Source organism: Columba livia, chromosome 21, assembly GCF_036013475.1.
Source record: "Columba livia isolate bColLiv1 breed racing homer chromosome 21, bColLiv1.pat.W.v2, whole genome shotgun sequence".
Lineage (NCBI taxonomy): Eukaryota > Metazoa > Chordata > Aves > Columbiformes > Columbidae > Columba > Columba livia.
Genome location: NC_088622.1, coordinates 1,638,375 through 1,665,969, shown reverse-complemented (window position 1 = coordinate 1,665,969; position 27,595 = coordinate 1,638,375). Strand labels below are relative to the sequence as shown.

At 42.7% G+C, this 27,595-nt stretch overlaps 2 protein-coding genes and 1 long non-coding RNA gene across 29 annotated transcripts in view; 1 reads left to right on the top strand and 2 right to left on the bottom strand.

Annotated features, from left to right (window-relative positions):
• Positions 1–10,554, bottom strand: part of GNB1 (G protein subunit beta 1) — a 28,910-nt gene extending 18,356 nt beyond the window's left edge. For 2 of the 26 annotated variants that reach the window (XM_065037431.1, XM_065037448.1), the window contains exon 1: positions 10,001–10,345. The gene's annotated coding sequence lies outside the window, so the exon portion shown is untranslated. Of the gene's footprint in view, positions 1–2,373; positions 2,478–7,571; positions 7,838–9,204; positions 9,886–10,000; positions 10,371–10,446 lie in introns of those variants that run through there. The other 24 variants (XM_065037433.1, XM_065037449.1, XM_065037440.1 and 21 more) reach the window with 24 other exon arrangements.
• Positions 10,555–10,681: 127 nt separating this feature from the next.
• LOC135575944 (uncharacterized) lies at positions 10,682–27,436 on the top strand. Its single transcript, XR_010467405.1, has 3 exons — positions 10,682–11,301; positions 13,149–13,187; positions 26,409–27,436. It is a non-coding gene; the product is annotated as an uncharacterized LOC135575944 (long non-coding RNA).
• Positions 20,483–26,577, bottom strand: TMEM52 (transmembrane protein 52). 2 transcript variants are annotated; one of them, XM_005514320.4, is made up of 4 exons: positions 26,391–26,577; positions 25,536–25,580; positions 24,282–24,445; positions 20,483–23,621 (listed from the first exon to the last, which is right to left on the bottom strand). In XM_005514320.4, the coding sequence occupies exons 2-4, from the start codon at positions 25,565–25,567 to the stop codon at positions 23,302–23,304; spliced, it is 516 nt and encodes a 171-aa protein (XP_005514377.2). In that variant the 5' UTR covers positions 25,568–25,580; positions 26,391–26,577; the 3' UTR covers positions 20,483–23,301. The 2 variants fall into 2 exon arrangements, with proteins under 2 accessions (XP_005514377.2, XP_064893544.1); XM_065037472.1 differs by lacking the exon at positions 26,391–26,577 and having other exon boundaries at positions 25,536–25,642.
• Positions 27,437–27,595: the final 159 nt, after the last annotated feature.

Genomic DNA, 27,595 nt, shown 5'->3' with positions numbered 1-27,595 from the left:
TCTAGCTTAGCCTGTTTTGGCAAGTACAGATCATCTCCTACAAGAGCAGCTTTGAAGGACAGCCTACAGATATATAAAATAATAATTACAAATTCATAAATGTAAATATGCTCCAGTGAATGGATACAGTCCCTTCTCATTTACTTGATGTCTTCTTTCTGGGAATCATCTACTATGTCTATAATTTCCAAGCACATGAGCTCTGGAAAGCAAGCAATACCTTACTAACAGGTTTGCAAAACAGATTACCCTGGTAGGGACAACGCTGGATTGTACAACTCCTTCAAAGACTTACTGAAAACACTTGTGTAGTCAAAGGCAAGCATGGCTGGACCATTTCTGTGGGAGGTATTGGCTGCTGCTTGTGTTGAAGAATTGCCAAGTTTGCAGCTGAAGCAGTTACTGTGCTCAGTAGACATTTTTCCACACATTAGTGTGAAGTACACACAAAACAAGTGAATATCAGATCGATAACTTAATGCTCATTGTGCAACAGTTACACTAGCTGGTTAAAGAGCTAACAGATTTCCATTTTCAATACAGCGTGCAAGTACAAAATAATAATTACACTAGCTAAAAACACCTGTAATTGAACCAACTGATTTCACAAACACTTTATTATTACATATCGTTCAATTTACAAAAGACTTAACTTCTATGTGCACATTCCTCAATTTGCCAGAGGTTATTACCACATAAAGCAACACAACATCTACTCAAAGTCACCAAACTCATCAGCACTCACTTGCATGCTTATATTTTCTAAGACCTGAGGACTCCTCACTCCCTATGTTTAACAAGTGTTTGAAAATAAACCTTTTGGATAGCCTACCACTTTCTCAAAACAGAACGCTAATCGGCCAACAACAATGCCCAAGATCACGGCAGGGACACACGCTCGCAATGACCAGCTCTGGAGTGAAGTGGCCCATCACCTTCTGCCACCATCAGTGGGCAAACTCCAGCTGTCTCCACGGAAGACGGCACCCCCGTGTTGCCAAAATACTCACATTTCCTGATGACCTACATTGAAAAAAAGATACTGATGCAATATTTAAGCATAAAAATCTGGACTGTAACAGGTCACTTCATTAATCCTTTCTAAATGCATCTGCAAGCTACGTGCATCATTACAAAAGAAATCTTAGTTTTAGGTACAGCAGAGAATTTATGTTAAAAAAAAAAAAGGTACTGATTGTTGCAAGTTTAAGAGATGCCTAAGGCATCTGTTATGGATATGGATAAACTGCATCCACTTTATCAAACTGGACAGTGATGGTTTTGGCTATTGTCCTTCCTGGTCGTACCATTAAAAAAAACACCCACACCCAAACCACAGTAAACCAGGAAAACTTAAAACCTGATTGTGCATAAATTTCTAGTTACATTTATCAGAAAAATAAGATACTGAAAACTGTCACTTAATAAAGTATCCCCAACCCAAAACCAAGCAATTTTGTTGTCACATACTACTAGATGTCTCCCTTCAGCCTGAAAAACAAAACCCAGGCAGCACTGAAGAAGAATATATTACTATTAATTAACCAACACAGAAATGACTAAGCATTTATCACTCGATGCTTCTATCTGCAGAGCCTCTCAGTAACTGAGCAGTTATTTCTTAATTCAACTGTCACCTTTCAGTGCTTCAACTCCTTTAGCATTAACCGCCAGTTTTTACTGCCGTTTCCACTTCATCTCCATCATCTTTGCCAAGTCTTGGGAAACGGGAGAGGTGCCTGAGGACTGGAGGAAAGCAAATGTCACTCCAGTCTTCAAAAAGGGCAAGTCTTCTCAGTGAGGGTGACAGAACACTGGAACAGGCTGCCCAAGGAGGTTGTGGAGTCTCCTTCTCTGCAGACAATCCAACCCGCCTGGACACCTTCCTGTGTAACCTCATCTGGGGGTTCCTGCTCCATGGGGGGATTGCACTGGATGAGCTTTTGAGGTCCCCTCCAATCCCTGACATTCCGTGATTCTGTGATGACTTCTCTAATCTTTTTACCCCAAATAGACTGCACAATACTTTGTTGCCTTGCCCTGCAACCAACACAACCCAACTTTAATCAACATGCAAGCAGTTCCATTAGTTTTGATAGCAATAATTTATAGCCCTTAGTAGCTCATTGACTGCTCTACTTTGATACGTACTGTTGATACAAAATGAGTTGAGGTACAGAAGAACAGGAACAAGAAAAGCAAGGTTGACAGACTGAAAAGTAGAGTAACACAGGAGACCTTGAAGCCAGAAGTGGTGTTTGGCAACAGACAATGCAACAGTGCTTAATGCTGATATGAAAAGTAAACCTCAAGTACAAGCCAGGGACACAGTATTGCAAGAGAAAGCACAAAGGTACAACAGGAAATACTTGCTTTCACTCTTCCATGTTCTTCTTTCCACAGTACTGCATTAACCCTCTTAAAACTTCTGGCATTAGTCTGTAAGTAGCAGTTGTACTCCTGTAGATAGCATGCATCTGGTTAGGTGATCAAAATAAAGAGGAAAAGATGAAAAACAGAAGACAAGTCAAGTACTACCAGGGTTAGGAGCCAGGGTGGGAACTAAGAAAAACTGAAATCAGAAGACAATCCAATCTATGTTAAGAAAAAAACCACAAACACAACATGCAAAGTGAAGTCAAAAAAGCAAAGTCTGTTTAACAAAACCAGAAGCCAGTAAGGTTAGTTGAAATCTGTAAATCTTACAGTCCTGCACCAATTCTCTTCTACTCTTTCTACAAGCACTGCTTCACGTCTGTTTGGAGCTTCTGGGCACTATTGTTGTGCAAAACTGCAGGTTTGGGGGGGGCAGGTGTTTTTAAGTCTGTTTCTAAAACAGAAATCACACTGACTTCAGTAGAGAACATACCAGCTTGGTATATTAACTTCTACAGAAAGTTTTCAGGCACTAACCAGATAATATCTGACAACTTGTACTGAAATTCAGGACTTAGTAACCTGAAGCACAATTAAATTGCCATAAGCACCAAGCAAACCGTTCTTGATCTTTGTACAGACAACACCTTTGTTAAACAGACAGCTGTGTATCTTCAGTACTTCACAAAGAATGTGCAACAGGAATATCAAGCATATGTTCCAACAAAGGGAGCTCTTTAATTAGTACGGTATAATCTTATTTTGAGTACCAAAGGTTTCAGACTATCACATCTACTTTGTTTCTCTAGACAAACAAAAAAAATCACCACACCACCCTCCAAACACATTTGTTAGGCTACGTGAAGAAAACAGTTTTGGGAACCCAACGGGAAAAATCCACGAGGACCATAAACGAATTTCTTCTCAGCATCCTGAAGCATGCGCAGGCCTGCTTTCGTGAGTAATATTCATTTACTGCAAACAAAATATACACTAAGTCTTATGCAGTTATAACTGAAATTTCACTACTGAAGGTAACTAAGCATTACTTTTTGAGATCTCTGCAACAACAAAGGCACATTCATATCATCATCTTTACGCTTTTAACCTTGGAGCTTCGAGCCACCTCTTATCCCTCAATTATTTCAGCAAATCCCTCAAATACCCACAAAAGCCAAACAGACAGACTGAACACAAGATGTTCTAGGTTTAAAAGAGAGTATACCAGCCAGTTCAATTTGTGTAGTTCCAGGAGAAAGCCACATTCCCCACCAACTACAAAAGGGTGGCACCGCCCCAGGCAGTGCTTGCAAGGCCCAAAAACATGTGTCAGCTCAACAGCAAAAGATGCTTAGTAAAATATACCCTGTGTTACCACAGATGTCGCGAGTCCTTACAGTAAAGCACACACCATTAATACAAGGCACACGTATTTCAGTTTCCATGGAAGTTAAACTGCAATTTCAAAGTGCACAATTAAAAATTCTACTGTCAGAGCAGTGTTGGAAATTTGTTTCAACATTTCACAAAGAGAAAACAAAACCCACTCAGCTTGTCAAATAACTTCCTGGTTTTGCAAGTAATTTAAGATAGCCTCCATTGATAGATTTCAATAAATCCTAAAATGTCAGGATGAACACAAAGCATATGTTACAGAACAGATTTAAGATGGTTCCCTAAATCTAGCCCAAGATAGGCAAGAAGGCCAGAAAAGCAGTAAGAAAATAAAGATGTACAGAATTAACAGCTCACCTGCAATACTTAAGCAGAAACTCTTTGACACAAAAAAGGAAAATAACTGGCATCAGCTCCTTAATTAAGCCTACAGTAACAGAGGAACAAGGCACAGGAGTAGGACATTGCTTTCCTGGCAGTGATGTCAACTTTGTGGGTGTTTGCATTTCTGAAAAAAGCCTTGCCACATTTCTTATTTAGTCTCCCATACTCAATACAGTTTGATTTTGTAATATGGATGAGAAAAATCATCACTTACACCTGAGTTGGTAAAATATATTTGGAGAGATTACAGCTAAACTGAGGGAGTGCGGTCTGGATGAGCGGGTAGTGAGGTGACTGCGAACTGGCTGAAGGGAAGAAGCCAGAGACTCAATGGGGCGGAGTCCAGTTGAGGCCTGGATCTAGTGCAGTGCCTCAGGGGGCAGTACTGGGACCAGTATTATTCAATATATTCATCAATGATTTGTACAAGGGAATAGAGTGACTATCAGCAAGTTTGCTGGTGACACCAAGCTGGGAGGAGTGGTGACACTGGAAGCTGTGCTGCCATCAGAGACCTGGACAGGCTGGAGAGCTGGGCAGGGACAAATTTAATGAAATAAAACAATGGCAAGTGTAGAGTCTTGAATCTGGGCAGGAACAACCCCAGGTTCCAGTATAAGTTGGGGAATGACCTATTAGAGAGCAGTGTAGGGGAAAGGGACCTGGGGGTCCTGGGGACAGCAGGGTGACCATGAGCCAGCACTGGGCCCTTGTGGCCAGGAAGCCAATGGTACCTGGGGTGGGTTAGAAGGGGGTGGTCAGTAGGTCAGAGAGGTTCTCATTCCCCTCAGGCCAGTGCTGAAGAACCTGGACAGAGTTTAAAGTTATGATTTCCAAGTCTCCCTACAAAACGCACTTCCCTTATGTCCCAAAATATACACGTATTTTTTTTTTTACTTACACATACAAATTATCATGTAGGCATCTAATTAGAGCATCCCCAGTAAAGTGCACTCCAATAAATACAACGGAGATCTGCTTTTAATGTGAATTAATATGGTCTTACAAGATATTAATTGTAAAGAACACATTTTGGAAGGTCGGCTGTTAAAAATCAGGCCAAGAATGTCTGATCTTTATGCTCCTAAAAATACTTTAAAATGTGTATTTTTACTCAAAGGCTTGTCATGTCCTTTCTCTCTACTTAGAAGTCTTCTAGTGCTTTAATAAAAATGCAGTATTCTGCTTCAAAACCTATTTTGGAGCATCCATATTTTTGTACTAGGAAGCTTCCACGGTAATTTACATTGATTATTTTGGCATCTCAAGTAAAGGTCCTGTTCATAGCCAGCTCAAGGCTCTTAAAAACCTCTTAATGTTCTGCTGAACTACCAGTTGGCTCAAGTATCTATGGATTCTGCATGCATTTCTGTTTGGTGAAAAACAAATCCATGCACAGAAAATCCCCAGCATACTAGACACCCTGTGAAGAAATAACAAATTGAGATACTATGTTAAACAGAAACATAGGGGCTTGGGGGTATTTTTGGTTTTTATCATGACCTTGGCTAATACCAGTTCCAACATTATCAGTGGGGATAAAAAACAAAACAACACACAACATTTTGAATAGAATATGTATTCTTTTCATTTTGAGTCTGCGCTTTGAGCAAGAGACTTCCTTAAAAAAAATTCCACTTTATTTCCAATCACATGCTTAAGAAAAATTTCATTAACATGAGTTAGTTGCTTTCAAGGTTACAGATGTTTTCCTAACCTAACCAGTAAAATACTGTAAAAAATATTATCTATATACTGGCAGGAGCATGTGCATTAGAGACTCCAAAGACGACTCACCTAAGCATAAACGAACCGCCTGAACGCATCATTTCTCATTTCAACTTGCTAGCAACAAACTAGCGCTAAATGCAATTCTTGCAGCAATACGGTATGCCATATGGCTAAAACGGGATATTAAAATTGAGAATATCAATTACCAATCCACTAATGCTGAGAGCCAAAATCCACGGACAGTAAGAATTTAATCCAATTCACTGACTGAAACATGAGCTGAGCCCCACTTGCAGAAGACAAATCCATTGCTGGTTTCACAGCAAGCAAGCAACTCCAGTTTTTTAACACAGTAACTACAACACTAGCTAAATGTAACACTTCTTTACACTCCTAACTACAGCAATAGGCACCACCAGAATCTGCAAAAGCAACACAAGTTAATTAGCATGGTGTTTCACACTGATTGAGCAATCGTAACCAGGTAACTACTTCACAAGTAACAGTTATGGTTGTTCTTCCCCATGACCTAAGTGAAGGCTCCAGAGCCCCAAGAAGCCATTGCCCACTGCACCACCAGCAGCTTGCTGCCCCTCAGGAAAAGGGTTCCTACAAACACAAGAGACATGTATTTCTACCATAATTAAATTGTATTAATTGAAGGATTTTTCTTATTCTATTAGTTTAATTGTCCTAGTTTTCAAATTTTTAATAGCTGTAGAGTGTTTATTCTTGGATTATATTAATAATAACGCTACACAAAATTCTACACACTTCCTCATTATACCAGACTTCACTGGAGGAATTATCATTAGGTCTAAGTACAATATTTTCAGACTTCCACGAGGTATAGAGGCGATTTAAATATTGTTCTGATAGGATTTACTGTGGAATTCTAACCTTGCACGTTGTTGAAGATTTCATGGTAGGATGCTTCCTACACAGTGATCTAGAAGCTGCAAGGACTGAACAAGGATAAATGCAACTTATCTTACCCAATACACGATCCCACGTCACCCTTTCTGATGCTGTCCTGAAAGGCCAAAGAATCAGCACCAAATCAACTGCACAACTAGTTTCAAGTTCAACAGCACATTGTAAGTACCATCAAATGGAACAGTTTATTGGACAAATATTCTTGACTAAAAAATTATTATTGACATAATGGAGCAGTAAAATTCATTCAGCTAACTTCAGCACCTTTTCTTGCATTTTTTAAAACAAAAAAAACCCATAAGCCTTAACTGCAAATTCTCTCTTCTGCTTCCCAGTTTCCTCCCAGTATGATCTACAGCTGGGATATTACAGTAAACTAACAATCAAATGATTATACATTAAGTCATAGACAAAAGGTACCAAAAAAGCTGGTATTACCAACAGTTTGGAGGTCATTTGAATACAGAAGACATAACAAGCATTTCTTATTTTTCTTGCTGGGTAGTGTATTATTTTAAGCCCAAGTCCATCATATCAAATGTTAACTAAGGTGTTTGGGGTTTTTTTTAATTTAGACTACCAAAGTTAAGAAGCTTGGCACTACAGCAAAATACCACAAATGTTACAATCTGAAAGTCCATTTCTCCTAAAAGATACTAAAATGCCATTTTAAATCCAAGATTTCACAGACACAGAACTATTCGCATATCCCCAAAACCTTTCTTGTTTTTCCCCATAAGAACAATTACCTAGAGTAGGACAATAATTCCAGGTCAAAAGCAGTTTTAAGAGCCTCCACAAATGGTCAGCATTCTGAAGCAGATGGCAGACTCTTCTGTATCACAGAAATATAACTGTCTGCACGGTGTTTAATGACTACCTGGCTAATGGAGAACCAGCAACAGCACACAGCCCCAGCAGAGCCTTTGTATACCTGTGCTCCGGGTTTAAAATACTGGTTTTCAGCCACAGACTTAATGAAAACCAAGAGCATTTTGATGATATTAAGCAGGCACTGCAAGGTAAAAAAGAAAATCGTGTCAGCCCTTTATCCAGTAAGAGCCTATGCGAACATTTCAATAAAACTATTTACTCCTCCCACCTAGTTCCTATCTGGAGAAGCTCACAAAAATTAAGGAAAAAAGAATGCACAGATTTCTCGTAACAATCTTGCAAATGCTCTTCCTACCCTCCCCTCAAAAAAAGAAGAAAGCAAATAGAATGAGAAAGTAAACGTGAACTACAGTTACGAAATAAGCTGTAGTTTGGGCAAGCCGTGGTGAGGAGGAGTTGAAGAACGAGGGCTGCCTTGCTGCAAACGCCATCTTGTTGCAGCTCCTGGGCCCAGGCACAGAGAGATCCATTCATTCCCAGCAGAAAGAAAATCAAACACACACCCTGGCTAATCTGCAGCCACCAAAACAACCACACTATTATCGCCCCTTCTCTTTCTCCTCTCCTAAAGCACACAACGGGAAAAAATAAACTCCCATCTTTTACATTTAGAACCAATTTGGGTCTGAATATAATATCTTCGTTTTTGCACATGTACTTCACATACACGCTGACAGCATTTTGTCTCAATTCACATCCTTGTGTTTGGCAGATCAGCTTAAAATATAGGATAAATCTCTCATGATTAGGTACAGATATTTTACAGCAGCAAAATGTTTAATTTTTCAGATTTAAATCCCCCGTCCAAGTTGAGCCAACTATTCTCAAAAGCTGTTTCAATAATCACTTAAGCCTTACATTTATAGTCCTTTCCTCCTATTTTCTGCTGTGGAGACAATGCATAATAACGTGGCAGTCGGCATCCTAGAAAGGATGCCTGATTTCAAATGACGAGTCCCAATCATGACTTTGTTGGAGAATAATGAAACATCACATTCGTTAAAATTTCAGTTCATCTTCAGGAATGATAAATTGACATCTTACAACAACCTCTATATCATTCTGATTTTGTTCTGGACAAGATTTTTTCTTTTAATAAAACGTCTTGTCTCTTTTTTATCGATATTTTACACCTCTTCATTTCCTATAAAGCTGTAGAATTTTAAATCCTCCACCTTAAATATCCCTTGTGTGGATTTTAAAAAAAATGCTGGGAATTGAAAGAATATTTGTAACACCATTTCCGAGGAGAAAACTCCATTTTTCTCTTGTAGCAAACACCCTCCATGATCTTCGTTATTGCTGCTACGGGCACACAGAAATATGCAGCACCGTAATACAAGGAAGAACAACAAAGATGCGGTCTAAACCCATCCTCGGTTCAGATTTTGAAGAGAACAAAACCTTACCTACCCCTCCCTCCCCAGAAGCCCCGTGTGAGCCCAGCCTGCCAGCCCTTCCCGATGGGGGCTGCTGGAGCGGTCTTACCCTGTTTGTCTCACCCCCGTCTCCTCTCAATCAGTTTTCCACCATTACAGCAGCCACACCATCGCTTTTCCTTCAATCTCTATCCAAATATTCCCTTCTTGCCGGCCGGATCGCTCGGGAAACTCGCCTTTTTTTATCTTAACGCGTACAAGAAAACACCTCAAACCCTCTAACAGAGACCACTACAGCGTAATTATAATTAAAAATGGAACCCTGCAAGATCCAAGGTCTCCTCCCTTTTCGCCTTAAAGCCTTCAAGAGAGAATCAGTCCCACCCCCACCTTTTTCTCCTCCTCCTCCAGCTACAAACACGCTTCTTTTTTAGGGGAAGCTGGAGCCCCGAGGAGGTGGGGGAGCGCGGGGGAGGGGGGCTATTTCCAACCCCGCCATGCACAGAGGTGGACAAACCATGAGCCGCCCTTCTCTCCGGAGAACGGGTGGGCGAGGAGGAGGCACCGCCGCGGCGGGGGATGGCGGGGGCGGAGGGGGGGAGCAAACCCGGTGCCCGGGCGACGCGAGAACCGAGGGAGCGGCGGAAGGGGAGGACGGAGGGAAAGGAGAAGTGCGGCAGCGGGGAGGAAGAGCGGGGGAGGGGAGCGAGGGGCGGCCGCGCAGGGGAAGAAGGAGCCGGGGCTGAGGGGGAGCCGGGGCCGCCGCCGGCGGGAAGATGGCCTCAGGGTGGGGCCGGGCGCTCGGCGAGCCGGGCGGCGGCGGGAAGGCGCGAAGGACGGTGACGAGGCTTTTGTGCGGGTCCCTCCGCCCCCACCCGCCGCCTTGGCTCCCCTCAGACGGTTACCTGCCCTTCCGGCCGCTGTTCATTAACCGGGCCGGTACGTCCGCCGCCCACGGCTCCTGCCCGCGTCCCGCCGGCCTGGGGAGGGGTAGAGGGGGGCGGAGGAGAAGGAGGAGGGGACGGAGGAGGAAGGGGAGCCGCCCACGCTCTGCCCGGCTGGTCCCGGGGAAGCGGCAGCGCCGGCCGGGAAGCCTAGTCGGGAGGAGGGAGCCGCGGGGGAGGGGGGTGTCGCTGGGTCTCGACTCCTCCTCGCACGCCGGGTGCCCGCTCAGCTCCCCGCAGCCATCGGGAAGCGAGAGCCTGGGCGCGGCTTAACCTCCGCCCCGCCCGTGACTGCCCGGCCGGGAAACCCCGGCTCGGCTCCCCGCCCCGCCTCCCGGCACCGCCCCGCCGGGCGGTGCCGCCGCCGACGGCAAGCGCAGGCCCCGCCGCGCTGGAGGCCGAGTTACCTCGACGGGGACCCGCCAGCGCGGCCGGGAGGGCAGCGGCCACGGTGCGCGCTCCCGCCCGCCCCCGTGCGCGCTCCTGGGCGGGCAACGCCCTTCCAGTCAGCTCGGCGGGAAGAGCGGGACGCGCGCGGCCGCCGCCTCCCGCCCATCGCGCGGCCCCTCAGGCGCTTCCTCCCTCAGCGCGAACAAAGGCCGCGGGCGGGCGGGGAACGGGGGTTTCGCTTCTGCCCTGCCGCGCCCAGGCCGCCCCTGCAGGGCGAAAAACAAGTATTTAAAAGCCTTGGCATGAACAAAAGACAAAAAACCAAACAGACCCGAAAACAGAACCCCACAAACAACGTTATTTATGCAGAGAATCTCCCAGAGAGAGCAGGGCTCGGAGAAGGAGCAGATATCCCTTCACCAGAGCAGGAAAATGTTGAATATAAGAACTCTGTACTGCTGAGCACGAGTGAGTGTGGAGATGAAGGCCAGAGATGTTAAAACATAACATACAAGAAGACTGGCAAGCAGTAAATACCTTTGTAGTACCATCTTTCCCTCAGGATCTTGACAAGGAATGACAATTCAGTCAGCTTGCAACTTACTTCTCTTAACATTGCTTATAAGGGTACTTGCACAGCCGAAGTTTCCAGAGCCTTCTTTTAATATTCTTTCAGGATGAGCATCCACCTCTGCTCTGGAAGGCATTGTGGGAAAGAGCAATTCAAACAAAAAAATAAGGGGACATTAGAAAACAAAAAGCATTTTATACAGACTAGGCCTCCCATAAGCCAGGCAGGACGGAGGTTGCCAAGATGGGATCACTTCGCACCAGCACTCACATACTAAAACATTACTACTTAATAGTCAAAAGTAAGTATACATACAGTATTGTGTCACTTTTTGTTCTATCAACAGGTCTAAATCTGGGGTTTTTTTTCCCCTATTTGTTCATACTTTGCAAGAGGTGAAATTACTACCCGAGTAGGTTTGCAATAAAAACTAAAAAATACCTTACCGCATTATAGCTAATTGTGAATGAAAAACCTACCCAGAAAGAACAGATAGTAATTAAAGTAACTAAAAAAAAAGTTAGGAGACCACTGCAAACTCTCCTCCCAGTAGTTGCTTCCTTCTCCAGAATTTAAAACAAACTGTTACTTGCCATATGCTTTCTGGGAAGGTAGGTGTGGTTACCTGTAATTACTAAGAGAAATAATAGGTTTGCCAATTAAACTGTAGGAAAGTGGGTTGGCTATTTTTCAGTTTGTTTGTTATGAATAACTATTAGATCCTGGTGTGGTTAAGCCTTTGTTTTGTAATAATCAAATGTTTTTAAATAACCTGTATGTTGTGCTAAAGTTTTAATTCTTTGCCCTGAGATTTACAAATAACAAATTTACTGAAATGAAAGGATTCTGGAATTATAGTCCCAAATTGCATGTATTCTGTTCAGTAACCATGGAGAAATAATTTCTGCTCCACCTCTGAAATAAAAATGCATGCATGTGCATCGTAGACAGGGACCTGGGGGTGCTGGGGACAGCAGGGTGACCATGAGCCAGCACTGGGCCCTTGTGGCCAGGAAGCCAATGGTACCTGGGGTGGGTTAGAAGGGGGTGGTCAGTAGGTCAGAGAGGTTCTCCTGCCCCTCTGCTCTGCCCTGGGGAGACCACACCTGGAATATTGTGTCCAGTTGTGGCCCCTCAGTTCCAGCAGGACAGGGAACTGCTGCAGAGAGTCCAGCGCAGCCACCAAGATGCTGGAGGGAGTGGAGCATCTCCCGTGTGAGGAAAGGCTGAGGGAGCTGGGGCTCTGGAGCTGGAAAAGAGGAGACTGAGGGGTGACCTCATTAATGTTTACAGATATATAAAAGGTGAGTGTCAGGAGGATGGAGCCAGGCTCTTCTCGGTGACAACCAATGGTAGGACAAGGGGCAATGGGTTCAAACAGGAACACAAGAGGTTCCACTTAAATTTGAGAAGAAACTTCTTCCCAGTGAGGGTGGCAGAGCCTGGCCCAGGCTGCCCAGGGGGGTTGTGGAGTCTCCTTCTGTGCAGACATTCCAACCCGCCTGGACACCTTCCTGTGTAACCTCATCTGGGTGTTCCTGCTCCATGGGGGGATTGCACTGCATGAGCTTTCCAGGGCCCTTCAACCCCTGACATTATGTGATTCTGTGATGGGTCTTTTTAGCTAGAGATTGCTTTTATGCAGAGATTAAAATGCCCTTTTGGGGTTACACCATGATTTGTGTGGAAAAAATGACCACCTACTATATCAGGGGAAAAAGAAGTGTGATACATTGAGGATTTTTTTAAAAAAAGAAAGAAAAAGCCTTGTTTTTCTAAGGAAAATTCCTAAGTCATGAGATTTTGTAGAAAAATTTCAGCTAACACTGGATCATTTATTATTGGACTAGAATTGTTGTATGAATTAACTATATAGTAAACTATTGCATGCTTTTCTGCATTGCATGTGCCTTATCATACAAATACTTAAATTCTTTTCTTTCCTCGTAATTCTCAAACATGCTTTTAATAGTGGGACCATTATAGTACCTAAAGTTGTTGGGTTTGGTTGTATTGTTTGGGTTTGTTTCTTTATTTAAAGTACATAGATCTTATCCTCTCCTAGGAATCCCTAAGGCTTTTTTTTTTTCATTCTAATTTTTCTGTATTCTCTGGTTTATGAGAACTAAAGGGAATTTCTCTCCACAGGTCTGTGCTCTGCGATCTCTTTAAATCCATGGAATTTGGGTAAGGAAACTGGACCAGCCAAATGTGCTTATACATGCTGAGTATACATAACTAATGCTTTCACCACACCTATCCTTTTGTAAAAATATAACCGTTGCAGTGGTTCCTGTTTCTGATCCAGTGACTTAATTACATCTTATTCTCCAGTGAAAACTTGATTGATACGTAGCTGTGCTACTGGTATGAAGAGGGATTATGAAGGATGAAATGGTTGTTTACAGGGTGGAGGGTTGTTTCAGATGGGGTGGGTGGGGTTTTTTTGTGTTGTTTTGTAAATCTCACAGGACAAATCAGTTCTGATGTGTTTTAAAAATCTTTCCGAAGAACCACACATTACTGCATGCAACACGGTGTTTAATTCTGATGGCTTCATATGGTTCTGTGCTGGAAGCTACTGTAGGTGAATTATCTTTATTTTTAAAGTTTATTTTTAATCTTCTTGTCTGTGCATACAGATACACACAGAAATTGTCCTAGTATTTAGCGGAGGGGTGTGCAAATCACCAGAAACAAGTACTTATTCAATGTATGAGTTTATCTGGTTTGTATTGGTTGTAACTAAAAATTCAACTGAAAATACCTGCTAATACCTGAAGAGCTAATATATATGTAATTAGCAATACCAAATCTTTATGATTTTTTGTTAGTCCACTTTGAGGTAGCTAACATAGCCAAATCAAATTAAAATAAAATAAAAAATAAATGGGAAATATAACTCAGACAATTTCACAAAATAGCAAAACTTCTCAAACTTGAGGCTTCCACAAACGCTAGGCCTAGGTCGGCTGAAGCAAAATACAAGTTCTTCTCCTGCTGCTTGCTTTAGGTCTGAAGAAAACCTCTCCTGCAAGCAGGTTGCTCCATAGTTCTCAGTTGCAAAATTTCTTGCACCTTTTTCTCAATCAGCTGATATTAACCCCTTTCTAGAGAGCATACCAAACCAGATGAATCTTTAGGCAGTTTCACTAGATTGTGGGTTTCTTCAGCTGTTTCAAACATGATGACAAAACCAACCAGAATCCATCATACCTGCCCTGCTACTGGAACACCTGTTCTTGCAGGCAGCTCTGCCACTCAGAACTTTGCATACTACCGTACTTTTGGAGGCAGCCATATCAGATCTTTGTCACTGTAACAGATAAAAAGACATCTGCTGCTGCTTTTCTAAGGCTGCAAGAGTAGAAAGTCTTGTTCAAAAACAAAAAGATAACACAGATATTGCATAGTCCCAAGAGGTGTTCTTGTTCAACAAGAAGAACGAGGATGTAACTTGGTCCCAATGTATTAATGAGTGCAGGTTTTATTTGCAAGTGAAATTGCCATTGCACACTGTTTAGAAATACACTGTATTCATGTTTTATTGAATGTTTTGCCAGGATTTTTGTAATTTCTTAGAAAGTAATTAATTTTTGCACACCAATAGCATTCTTACAGCATTGTTGGAATCAAAGTTCACATATTTTTCTCGGAGTAAATATACTGCATGATTCTTATGGTAACTCAAGATACTCCTGGACTCTGAAAGAATAACTGTCACCAGAGAGGTATATATTATGCTTTCTAAAGAAAGGGTGAAAATCAGCACTTCTCAAAATTCTCCAAAAAAAGAAAATCAACGCCATAAGCATGTCTGACTTCAGCAATCATGAGAATTTATTACCTAGTTCATGAGTGTGACTGTTAGATGTAGCATACCTTGAAGCATTTTGCAAAGTCAAAAAATATCACTTCTGTTGTCTTAGACATAAGAGACTGATGCATAACTGTGTGACATTATTTAGCCACTACCACTCAGGTCATGTTCTGTTTTTCCTTCATATTCAAACGTGTGTTACTAGTTTGTGTTTTTTGCTGTACGTTTGAACTTTGCAAGCCATAGCCTGGCTTTTAGAAGTCCTTTGGTGCTTTGGGCAGAGAGGCTGCCCTGCCTGAGCCAATGGATACCTTTACAACATGGTGAAATCCTGTAGGGGCGTGGAACAAGCACAGCTGGCTTTGCGGTGGCTTGAATCACAGCAAACATTGCTGGGAACAGGGGAGAATAGAAAATAGGGCATGAATATCTGTTTCAATATCTCATATCCTGTACTGAGCATAGGTCGCTCAGAGCTGAGGTGGAACTGAAGGAGTAGGTATGCAGATATTTAGAAGCAAGGAAATGGAAGTATGTTTTCCTGCATGGACACCTATCCTGCAGCTATAATAGCAACAAAGGACATCGTTATTATAATCTTAGAGATCAGATTCTACAGTGTGCACACACCATACTACACACCTGTAGGTATTCCTTTAAGTAATCTTTTAAGTGACATTTCAGTGGTATGAATGCTGATTAAACCGTTTGAGTAAAGGCTTAAAGCCTAATATTTCCTCACTTAAAGGGACTTTCCTCAAGGGGATCATTGTCTTACTGAGCAACTAACAGAAAAACAACTCATACCCTGGAGGTATCCACAGTGAGAATTCAGCCTAGCTACTAAACTTTCCACAAGAGATCTGCAGTTAAGATTGCCTAGAGAAATACCCCCAAATACAACAAAGAATTTGCTTACCTAGGTATGGGTCAGATTCCTACAGAACATTCTTCCATCCTTGACACAGCTGTTTCAGAAAGCAGGCACATGTGTGTGTCCCAGCAAAGCAGCTACCAAATGTTGGAATCTGTGTTTAGTCAAACAAAGCCTATTTGTGATACAGAAAAGGCATGCTTAGAAAGTTCAGTAGTCATTAATTTAATCGCAATAGGTAATAAAATGAGTAAACTCAATAACAGTTACATCCTGTACTTCAAAATTAAGTATTTATTTGGGAAAATGTACTGGGACTGAGCAAAATACAGTGATGAAAGACAGTCTGAAAAATAGGTAGATTTCCATCATCCATATCAAGCAAAATTAGCAGCTGAATTCAGCCCAGCCACTCTGTCCTTGCCACGGAAGAGAACTCAAAGAACAAAAGACGCCTTATTATTTCAGAGACAGCTCCAGAAAAATCTGTGTGAATGTTATATACATTGCATAGGGGTCATTCATAGACCACATGTCAACATAGGCTGCTGTTTAAGCGGCCCTAAGAGCTTGGGGGTACTGATGATACAAAATGGTTAAATGACCCAGCTGGGCATGAAGTTGTGAGAGAAGCAATAAGAATCACCAGTCATCGGGTCCCGCCTTGTGTGGGTTTATCTGTGTGTACTCCCTGCTGTGCCAGTACCGCACAGGAAGGCACTGCATAAAAAACAAGAAGAGAAAATTGGTTCTAATGGTACGTTAAACCACAACCTGAGCGGGCTAAGTGATACGGCGATGCCGAGAGAGACGTGCATATTGCATTTCCTTACTCACTGGAGCAAAAGGAATTAGTATCAGAAATTCATGAGGAACATGGGAAGAGCAGAAAGGAGGAAATTTCTTTATGAAATGGAGTTGCCAAAAACCAAGCTAACGGAGTCAAAGTGTAAGCGTTTAGGACCCCGATCTACCTTGTTGTTCAGCTGCTGCTAAGAATGAAAGAACTTGCAGCGAAGGTCTACACTTCTCATATCCCTGAAAATTCATGTCATTTGAACAAGAAGGTGGGGTGAGCCTTCTAAAACACAAAAAGAGCTTCCTCATGACCTCTGGGATTCAGTTACAGTAAACATCCCAAATCTCAAACCACTTGTCAGCAAAGATCCTGATTCTGCAATGGATTATGGGCTACCGTTATAATGTACCTACAGGTAATTTAGCTTGCAAGGGATTTAGAAAGAACACCTTAGATAAAAAACAAACCTGGAAAAAATTCCTATCAGTAACACCTTATAGTATTCGAAATATAAGAAGAGAATGTAATTCTCATTGTATAAAATGTGAAGTTTTGGGTTGAATTTCATTTACTTTTACGATCAGATTAGTCAATTTCAAGTTTTTCATGTCCCCATAGTTCTATACTGGGGTTTAAATATTTGCGTATAGGCATGACGGCTCTACAGTCACAAGAGTTTTCACTCAGCACGGGCAAGACTTTAACATGTTCCCTGCTATTCTGCATAGAAGGACGTGGAGGAAGGAAATCTGGAGAGGAAGCTGAACTTCCTGTGCCAGAGATTTTACACTGGAGCCTTCCCTGAATTCAAGACAATGCAGCAGCAGCTTAAGACATGAATCACCAAAACTGCAGACATGCAGGATTTGAAGCCCCTTCTGCATCCACACCTGTGGTTAAGGATTCATGTGTTTCTGTAAATTCATAAAGAACAATGTAGTTTTTGGACCTAGCAGTTGCCACCGCCCACCCCATCTCCAGACCAATAAGAAACTCCCTCTTTTTTTAGTTTCATTTCTCTGAATGTTGTCTCAGACTTATGAAGATTTAATCATGGGTACGTGGGTAAATGACTGCTCAAACTGAGATACAAAAGCAACAGGCACCAACTGGCCATCTGAAAGGACTGGGTCTAAGCACACAAAAAAGAAGTAAGAAGGGCTGTATGTAATAGAGCTATCAACTGATTAGACACATGTTCACACTTGCAGTTTTATGTTTTGTAATTATAAATGGATGAAGAAGTCACCAAACTAATCCCCCAGATGCTTAAGTTATCCTTATCCTGATTTTTTTTTTCCTGTTGTTTAATGAAGTTAGCCTGTGTTACCTGGTGTCTTGCACATCCATGAAAGCTTAGAGATTCTGGGGAATAAATAAGTTTTGCACCTACAATAGTGGGATATAGTGGGAAATAAAGAGGTAGGAGTTGATCAGAAACTTTGATTTTTCTTTATTATTATTATAGGATAGCACTGAGCAGTGGGTTTATAGCACCACTAGCTACAATTCACATAAGAAAATAAGGGCAAATATTTTTTGTCCATAACCATTTTGATTGAAACCTGCGGGAGCAAGGGCATGCTCTATGAAAAATGGTTTTCTTGTTGGTGATAATGAGATAAACTAGAGAAAGGAAATATCTCTTCCTTTTCTGGCCTGGAAGACCATTATTCCTTATGCTCTTTTTTTAATCCAGGCCATTTCCTGTACTTCTAAAGCATGTTGTCCTACAGGAGGGGTATTTATATAGCATCTTCTACTCAAAAGCACCATGCAAAGCAGTAGGAAGATTGAATTTACTTTTCCTGCTTTCAAGCAGCCTATCCATTTCTGATTAAAGAGTTCGTGCAGATGCAGCTCCTCTCTTTCCTCCACTCCTTGTCTGATTTCATCTTGCCAGTTTTACTGTTGTGACACAAATCAGCAGCATACTGAGCTGACCATGGTAATCACGAGCTTGTGTTGAACTCTCACTGTATGAGGTGATGCAATGTCAGTGTAAGTAGTGCAGTAGTGCAATAATAAACATTGCACAGGTAGCGCCAGTGAAGCCTGCAGCCTGCCAGCACAGTGTGAGGAGGTGAACAGCTTGCACAATATTTCCCATGGTCTGCTTTATGCAACTGTTTATTCTAGGCCAGCACAAATATCACACTTAAATCCAGGTGAAATTCCTGAATGATAAAGACAAGTTGACAAAATAGGAGATCAAATATTTTGATGATTAAGGGTTTGAAGCATCTGACATATGAGGAGAGGACAAGCAAGCTGGGATTCTTTGGCCTCAGGAGGAGATGGTTCAGGAGGGACCTTATCGGTGTGTATAAATACCGGATGGGAAGGCTTAAAGAAAACAGAGACAGACTTTTCTCAATGGACACCCACTGACAGGGTGAGAAGCACTGGGAACAACCAGAACTACAGGAAATTCCACTCAAATATTAAACCCCCTACTTTTCTTTTTGTTGGTCAGACACTTGAACAGGTTGCCCAGAGAGGTGGTGGCATCTCCATCCTTGGAGAATTGAAAGCCAGGGTGGACAAGGCCCTGAGCAAGCTGCTCTAGTGACTCCCCAGTGAGCAGGAGGGTTGGACTGGGTGATGTCCAAAGGTCTCTTCCAACTTCTGTGATTCTGTAATTATTTACCAATGGAAAATAGAGGCAAAGACATTGAAAGCGGTACGTGTATAGATGCCTAGAATATCTGTGGTAAAGCTGGACTCTGTCACACTTCAGGACGCTTCTTGACTGAAAGATAGCCCTTCCCATTACCATAGGATTCTTCTTTAATGTTATAGTGAAAATCGCAGAACATACACATTTTTACTTCCTCTATGGCCCAAGTCAGTTGAATTTAAGTGTTTTACAGCAGCTGTGGTCGACCTTTTATCAAGATGAAAAAGTCTGTGCTATATGTGCAATTTGAAAGTAAGGAATAAAAGTGTATAACTTTTTTTCCTCCAAATAATCTTCCCACAAAATTGAATTGACTTCATACGTGTTGCCTTCCAGCACCGTGTCTGAAAAGCTGCCATTGACATAGGCCTGTTAGGCTCACTTATGCCATCTCGTGGAAGAATGCAGTTTAGCCGGAATAGCAGAAGCGGAGGGACAAGTTCTACAAATATTAATACGCACGGCATACTCAGCTAGCTAACCAGAAGGCCGTAAAAATAATCACAATTATATTGCCTTTAAAAAGAGCTGGAGTGACTTTATGTGCGGTGCAGAACAGCTTCCTTTTACCTTCTTCACAGAGCACTGGTGTCTCTGACAACTGCCCTTTGCCAGGAGATGCAGCCGCTTGGCCAGTGCTGTTTGGGGTGAAATGATGACAATTCCTGCCCCGTGGAGCTGAGCAAAGCTTCTTGCCTAAGCTGATCTCATAAATGTGGGGATGGTGGAAAGCAGACTACAGAGACTTCTGAACTAGACCAAAAGATGACTGAACAAAGGCTGACTTTCAGCAAGAGAGAAATCAAAGTTATAACAATTAATTGCTTGTACAGACTGACAAAAAAGTAGCATTCTTTTTCATGTTTATAGCTGAGGTACTATCTGTCAGGACATTTGACCCATAACAGGTCGGCAATCTTGCAAGATGAGCTGCTATCACAAGACTCCTCATCGGGTATCTCACACTGATCCTGGGCCTGTCTTTTAAATTTTCTCCCCTCTGTTTCTTCCTCTAGTCAGGAATGTTATAATGATGACTGGGTTAGGCACCTGAAGTCCAGAGGCTATTTCTAAATCTCACATAGTTTGTTTTGCTGGAGTTTCTTCTCTAGATTCCCCTGTTCTAAAAGGATGTAAAATATCTTTGGAAGTGTGTGTTCTTTTCTACAGCCCCTTTTTTCCCCAGTAAGATAAAAAGAGCTCTGGCATTTTATATTCTAAATTCTGACTGGCCAGAGCAAAGTGTTTTCCCAGTGATGTGATTGTGCACCTAAGCTTTTTTTTGTGCATTTGATTTAACCTTAGGATGTAATATTTCATAAAACATTTATTGTCTTCTCCATTTTTATAGAGCACAATTCCCCCATGATACTTTGTTTTCACAGGCTGCTCTGAACATGATTCAGTCCTCTCTCTCAGTTAGAGTTTTAGTTGTGGGTAAAGGAAAGAACCTCTGCTATTTGCAGCAAAATTAGTAAATGTCTCCCTAAGCAAAAATAGTTCCAACAGGTAAAGAAGATTAAAATTGGAGCCAGAAGACAGCTAAGAGCAAGAATCTGGGAAGTAGTTTTGCGAGAGCTATTTTATTTCATAAGTGAGCAGGTTTTGCACATCCACAGTACTGGCAACAGCAGAGATTCTTTTCCCTCAAAAGCTGCATCTGATAAAGGTGAAATGCAATTAGAACTCAAAGAAACCAAACCTTCTAAGCTGTTTAGGGGCAGCAAGGCAGACAAAGGCAACTGCAAGGCAAAGTAAGAAATGTTTTTTCTCTGACTTACTGTATCCAGACCCTACTGATGCTTCACTCTGGATGCTGCAGGTTTACCACTTAATACTCTCTAACTATTATAATGCATCTGTTATAAAAGCCATTATAGATGTACCACTTTACTTATATTGTTAACGAGCTTGGCTATAAAGGGATTTGCAACCTGCATTTCATGACAGAGGCAAGGTATAATTTGCTCCGGGCTATAAAGCCTATGAATTATTGAGGCAATTTACTTCCAAGTCTGCATTTTCCTTCTGAGCACAAGTGCTCATGATGAGTGTGTGTGTGTGAGAGGAGAGAGACAGGACTGCAGGCTGCTGACAGTGATGTAAGCACCAGCTTCCCAGCAGCACAGCTCCCCATCATAGGCTCTTCCACACAGCCAGCAACTCACAGAAAATAACTGGCAAAACAATCATTTTGGAAAAAAGAGGGAAGAAAAATTGCATGCTGAACAGTGCCAAATGAGCACCGAATTCAAATCACAATTAAAAATGCACTGTGGGTAATTACAGAGAAGGGCTTTTCCCTTAGAGATGTCACAAAGCTTGTGTGGCTTTAATCAGACTTGAGTGGATCTAGCGATGGTGAAAAAACACCAGTCTGACAAAACAGAATTCTTAGACCCTCTATCCAGCTGATCCTACAACCTGCTGTGGGACCAAGTCTCCTAATTGGTGTTCTTTTTAAACCTGCTTTCTTATGGAAGTGAGGCTTTGTAGTTACAGTCAAATCTGTGTCCTGTCTCCCTCCTTCCACTCTCCACACCCAGCTAACAATTTCTGAATCCGCACCAGATTATGCCCTTCTTCCTACCAAGTCAGGGAAAAAACTAAGCGCTTTATTCACTATGCTTTCTACGTACAGAAATGGAAATTCAGTTCCAGCTCAGAAGTTCCCTCGCCTCTTTGCAACACAGGCTTGTCTCTTACAAAGCTGTTCCCAGTGGTGATTTAATGCAATACACTGCAAAGTGAAGGGCTGCCCTCTTGTGTCAGTCACCATTTCATTTGCCTTGGTTTATATTCCTGTTTCTATTAGTGAGTGAGTGCTCAGCCATTTCCCTCCAACAGATATTTCTTGTTTGGAAAGGCATAGGGTTTGTTTCTGAGGACTATTCTAAGGGAAAAGGTCAATAAATAAAAAAATATCTGCTATATTTGTGACTTGGAGACACCCAAGACTGGGTGTATCTTGCTTTTCCAGCTAGCAACATCCAAATAGCCACCCTGGGTTATGCCTAGTCTCCATCTTGACACAGAAAAAGAAAACAGAGGAGAGAATAAAACAGGAGAAATATAATTAAGGAGGACAGAGAAGAGATAGAAGAGAAGCAGAGTTATTAAACCAATCTTTCCGTGCAACCCTCACAGTAAGCTATATGCAAGTTAAATATAGAACCAACCCCTCTCTAGGGAGCCGGACTCATGAACAGCTCACACATTATGGATGTGTAGCAGAAATTCTAGTCTCAGTCCTGTTGGCTGGCAGAGAGATCTTAGTTTTTAAATCATTAGTGCTCGTTTCTAGGGTAGTTCTTGCTGTAATGTTTGTTGGAGAATAGTCTTTTAAAAGCTGTGCAAGATTTTGTGCCCACCACTTCTACTGCTTATTAATGACAGACAGCTCAATATTTCCAGAAGGTAACCCTTTTTCACAGCTACCAAAGCAACTTCAGCAAAAATGAACACCATCACTCATGTTCTTGTTAGCAGAAGGTCCGTCGACATTCACTCTGACCTAACACTCCCCACTTCACGCTACATTTGTTAGCAGCACCTAGCGCTCATGCTTTCATTCCTGCTTTTACCCCGTAGATAATCCCATAGTGATGAGCAATCTGATTGCCCATGTTCTTAAAGGGACAAATTAGCACCTTGAAGTGGATCCAGAGAAAATCACTACTCAGCAGTGGACAAAACTAATACTATTTGGAATATGGGAGGGGCAAGAAAGGGAAAGAACTGTCATTTAAAAAAGGGCCTCTCAGAGCCCATATTTTTGTTTGGGCTGAGAACGCTGTAATTGACTCCCAGTTTTAAAATGATGCATAGCAGTTACCCTTGCTATCAGTGCTTCATGAAGAATCGCCCCTAAAGAGATGAACAAGCATTCATGTCCCACTTTTACAGACATTTTTAAACTGCTGCCCTTTTACTTCATTTCATATCCTTGAAGAAGCTTTACCAGGAGATTACAGCAGTCACAGAAAACATTTCTTCTAACTGACAGATCATTACAAGGGCATGAAAGGAAACATCTTTCCATCATAATCTGCCTATAAAATCCAAACTCTTCATGTCTTCTTTAACTCTCACAGTCCTCCCCTTCCTTTATTCCTCATCTGAAATGACTCAGAGCTGCGGCTGTCCTTGTGTTTCATGTTCGGAATTTTCTGAATTTTCCTGTGTCGCTGGGTCTCCGTTGATTCTATCAGGTGAATACTGGCTGGGATTCAGCTCACCTGGTGACACCTGTCCAGGGATGTCATTGAGTTTCTGGTTTATCTGTGCTACTTCAATGTGTTGTTTATCCATTTGGACAGCTTCATCATAAGAAGGTGGCAACTCCATTGCATAGAGGCTGTAAGCTGGAGGGGACACGATAATCTTATCCATATCCACAAATATCGAATGAAGAGGAGCACTCAGAGGGTACTGCAATGAGCTGTATGCTGGGAAGAAAAGGAATTTTTTAAAAAATTAAACACTTGCATGGAACGCTGATATATAAAGGGCTAATCCTGCCTTTTTCCAAGAAATTATGGACTCATTTTTGTGGTCTCAGAACATCTGCACTATGTATTAAAAACTGTCAGTATAGAATTACCTGTGATGGAATCTATACATTCTCCAAGAGAGAGCAGTCAGAAGAGAAAATGTCTCTGCATATCATCATCCAGTAATTATTACAAAATAGCTGACCTAGTACATGTGTGGTGTAACAGAGGTAGTTTCAGTCGGGTTCGTACATGAACAGTTGTCAACAACTCATGTTAGAGAGAACTTTGGATGGAATAGCTGGACAGCGAGGTGGGCAGGAAAGTTTAGAAAATAAGGTAATGGCAATAAGAACAGATGTGGGAGATGACACACAAGAGGTTAACCCACTGCAAACTTTATTTTAACCTCTCTGGTGTTAAATCCTGCTTACCTTCTGCACTCCCTGTGTTGCCCTGATGACCTCCCTTTATCTCTCTTGCCCGCGCTATGGGGCTAGAAGTTGTTCTGGGAGGACATCAGAAAGTCCCTGTCATTGCAAGAGCTAAACACAGAATTCCAGGCACACGTTCAGTAACAAATCCCTGTTGAATAGTTGACTCCCAGATACTCACAGGTGACTGTGCTGTGGGCAGTGCTTTCACTGTCGGTCGCTGTCAGATCGTGGGGGTGCCTCGAGAAGCTCTCAACTGGAGGCCTCTTCCTCCGGCAGCAGCATTTGATGCAGCTTGCTGTGATCCCACAGAGCAGGAGCAGGAACACCGTCAGCAAGATCAACCTTAGAGGAGGGAGAATGCCATCATTTCATTGCTTCTGTTTTACTTCTTCCGGAACTGAACATAATTTCCCTCTAAATGGGTGAAGACAAGCCAAACTTCCTAGGTGTAGTTGTGAATTGGTGCTGGATTCTAAATTAGAAAGTTGGATCGTAAACACTTAATCACAAGTTTAAGTACTACTGGCCATCAGTACAAACCCTTCCAGCTCATAGCTCCCATAAAGTTAATTGTCTTTGGCTGTATTTTCAGCTTTTAGGCAATAAAATGGCTTCACATTCAACAGCAAGAGTGGGTATGGACTTGAAGGGAAACACCAATTTTCACAAGTCTAGGACCTATATTCATAAATGAGAACAGAAGCCTTCTTAAAATATTTTATGTAACTATGTATTTTTAAACAGTTCTGTATATCAACACGTTCTAAGAAAGCAAAGAATATCAACCAAAATGAGTCCAGACTGAATGACAGCTAAAAGTAACCAACTCACTCTGCATACTACCATCAACATCTATATATTGACAGAACGCAAACTATGAAAATAACGTTAGGATGCCTATAATGCATGCATTAGGTAAAAATACAAATCCGCTTGTGACAAGAGTTTAACCTTTTACTTATCACTATTCTCCCCCTTTCAGTCGTTTGAACAGCCAGTAAACAGGTTTATAATCTGTAGCTCAGAGTGAAAACGCAGCGCTGTAAGCTGACTATCTCTTGTCCCGTGAAAGGGAGAGAGCGGAGGACCGTGCGTTAGGCACCGCAGAGCGGAACTCCAGCAAGTCCATGCTGTGCAGCTGCCGCTGCGTCCAGCTGGGTTGTCTATTTAGGATGAACAAACAAGCCCTACAGTCACACTGCCGTGTACTTGGAAAGGAAAGATGACATATCCCTGGGCAAATGCTGCGCCTGGCTTGACACCTTATCCCCCTGTGGTCTCACGTGGAATATGTCCCACTAGTAGCACTCGTAAAACTGAGGAGAAACCCTTTCCTCCATCCTGAGAAGAGTGTTTCCATTACCTTACTGCAATTACTGTTCATAATAACATTCAAATTATTCTGGGTTAGTAAGATTAATAATAAACTTACCAGATATACCACAGACTTGTCCAATTAGACATGTTCTGAGGGCATCTGTGAAGGAAGATGATTCACCGATTTAAATATCTACAGTCAAACAGCGAGTGTATGACACGGAATAAATTCCACACGATTTCTGAGGTGAAAAAGGGAAAGCAATCAGCAAGATTACAGAGCAAAACCCCTTTAGATTTAGTTTCGGAGGACTGTTCTCATAGTTGTAAAATTACTCCAGCTGAGAACATGCAGGTAATGCCACTGAAAAGTTGGCTTCTGAGTCAGTAAATGTTTTTACAAAGTAGTAGTTTACTGCTGCTTAGGAGAGAGAACTACACATGGTGGATTCTCAGAAAATGTGTCGGAGTTATTTAAAGTTAACTGAGATAAAGTACCTAATGCCACAGGCCTGTCTGAAATGCCAGCCTAACACAACTGCCTGCTTCCCCCAGTTATTTTTAAATTACTTTTTCATAGCTCCAATGCAACCAGAAATGTTTTTTCAGATCTCCTTATGGTACAAAAAAAAGGAGGGCAGCTTCTATTACATTGCAGGAGTGCAGCTGTCACAGCAGTATCGTATGTAGTGCATTGCATGCAGTGGATTTCACGTAATAGAACAACACTTTTGGCCACAGAAGAGAATCTGCAAACTGAATTTTCAGAAGATGACACTCCAGAGTCTTTTTGAAATAGTCTACAGAGCACAGCCAGCCAAGTCAAATTTGTGAGTTGGTAATGATCTTAGAGATAAAAAAGTAGCAGTCATGGATGGCTGTCAGAAGTCATCATTCTGATTTGATAATGTCACTCAATCACGATGGGAACAGCTTTGGTAACAGACATTTGAAAATTTTTGATACTTACTGATCAGAGTTTTTGCAGTTACTCTGAGAAGCACAGAGCGATCCCGAGGAAAGGGAAAAAAAGAAAAATCAGCTAAGCAAGCGGCCGAAAGAGAAGCACCAGGTCGATGTGGCACATCTGCGCAGCGGTGCGAGGTCCTGGCGGCCGCAGGTGCGGTCACAGCGGGTCCCGGACGCCGCGGAGCCGCAGGGCGAGCGCGACAACTGGAGTTTCTTCAAGGACGAGCGGCCGGAGCGCCCGAGGCTCTGAAAGGGGACACCGAGCGGCCGGGGAGGCCCCGAGCTGTGTCCCCGTGCACAGGCTGCTCAATAAATAACCCGCACTCATCACGCGGGGCCGTGACCAAGCAAGCGGTACCAGAGGGAGCGGCGCACCCGGCGGGGGCGAGCGCCGGGCAGGGCCACGCAGCACACCGGCCACCCCGCACACCGGCCGTCCCGCACACCCGCCGCCCCTCGGCTCCGCTCGGCTCCCCCGCCGCCCACACGGCCACTCGGGCAGCAAAGCCGCCATGGGAGCGGCGCACGGCCGGACCCGCCGAGGGACGGGCTGACCCGCCTGTCCCAGCGGCCGCTCCGGAGGGAGGGAGCCGGGGCGAGGCGGGGCAGAGCCGCTGCGTTTACCCGCCCTGGCCCCGCATGGGAGCCCCTCGGGCCAGCCGCTCTCCCATCCGGCCGTGAAGTTCAGAGGATGATACAAACGGAACCAGAATGGAGAGAATCCAGCTGTCGGAGAGGTGCCTGAAGCGGTTTGGGACTGCCAGCCAATGCTGTTCTTAAGCTAAGCTACCGGGTATGCTAGCAGTGGAACACACAGCCTGTGCCCGTGCAGTGTCAGAGACTGTGAAGGAGAAATAAAAAAGAAATGAGAAACTCGGTATGAAAAATATTAGAAAGAAGCAAAAGTTTGGAAAAGCAGATAACTTCCCTTTGTAAAAACAGTCTTGTTAAAATATATGGAACACAAATGGCTGCCCTCTGAAGATTGATTTGCTCCAAAATAATGTAATGATGTCCAACATTTCAAATGCAGAAATTCAGTTATAATGCCTGTGTGTTGTTTTGTGGTTATCTTGCACATAATTATCCTGACACCCCGCTGTTGATACTCCTCAGTAGAAATTTCATGGAGAAAGTTTTCATTGCTGGGATTATAGTGTTCATTTTAGCAATCTGGCCCACCTCTAAGGCACAGCTTTCTTGCAA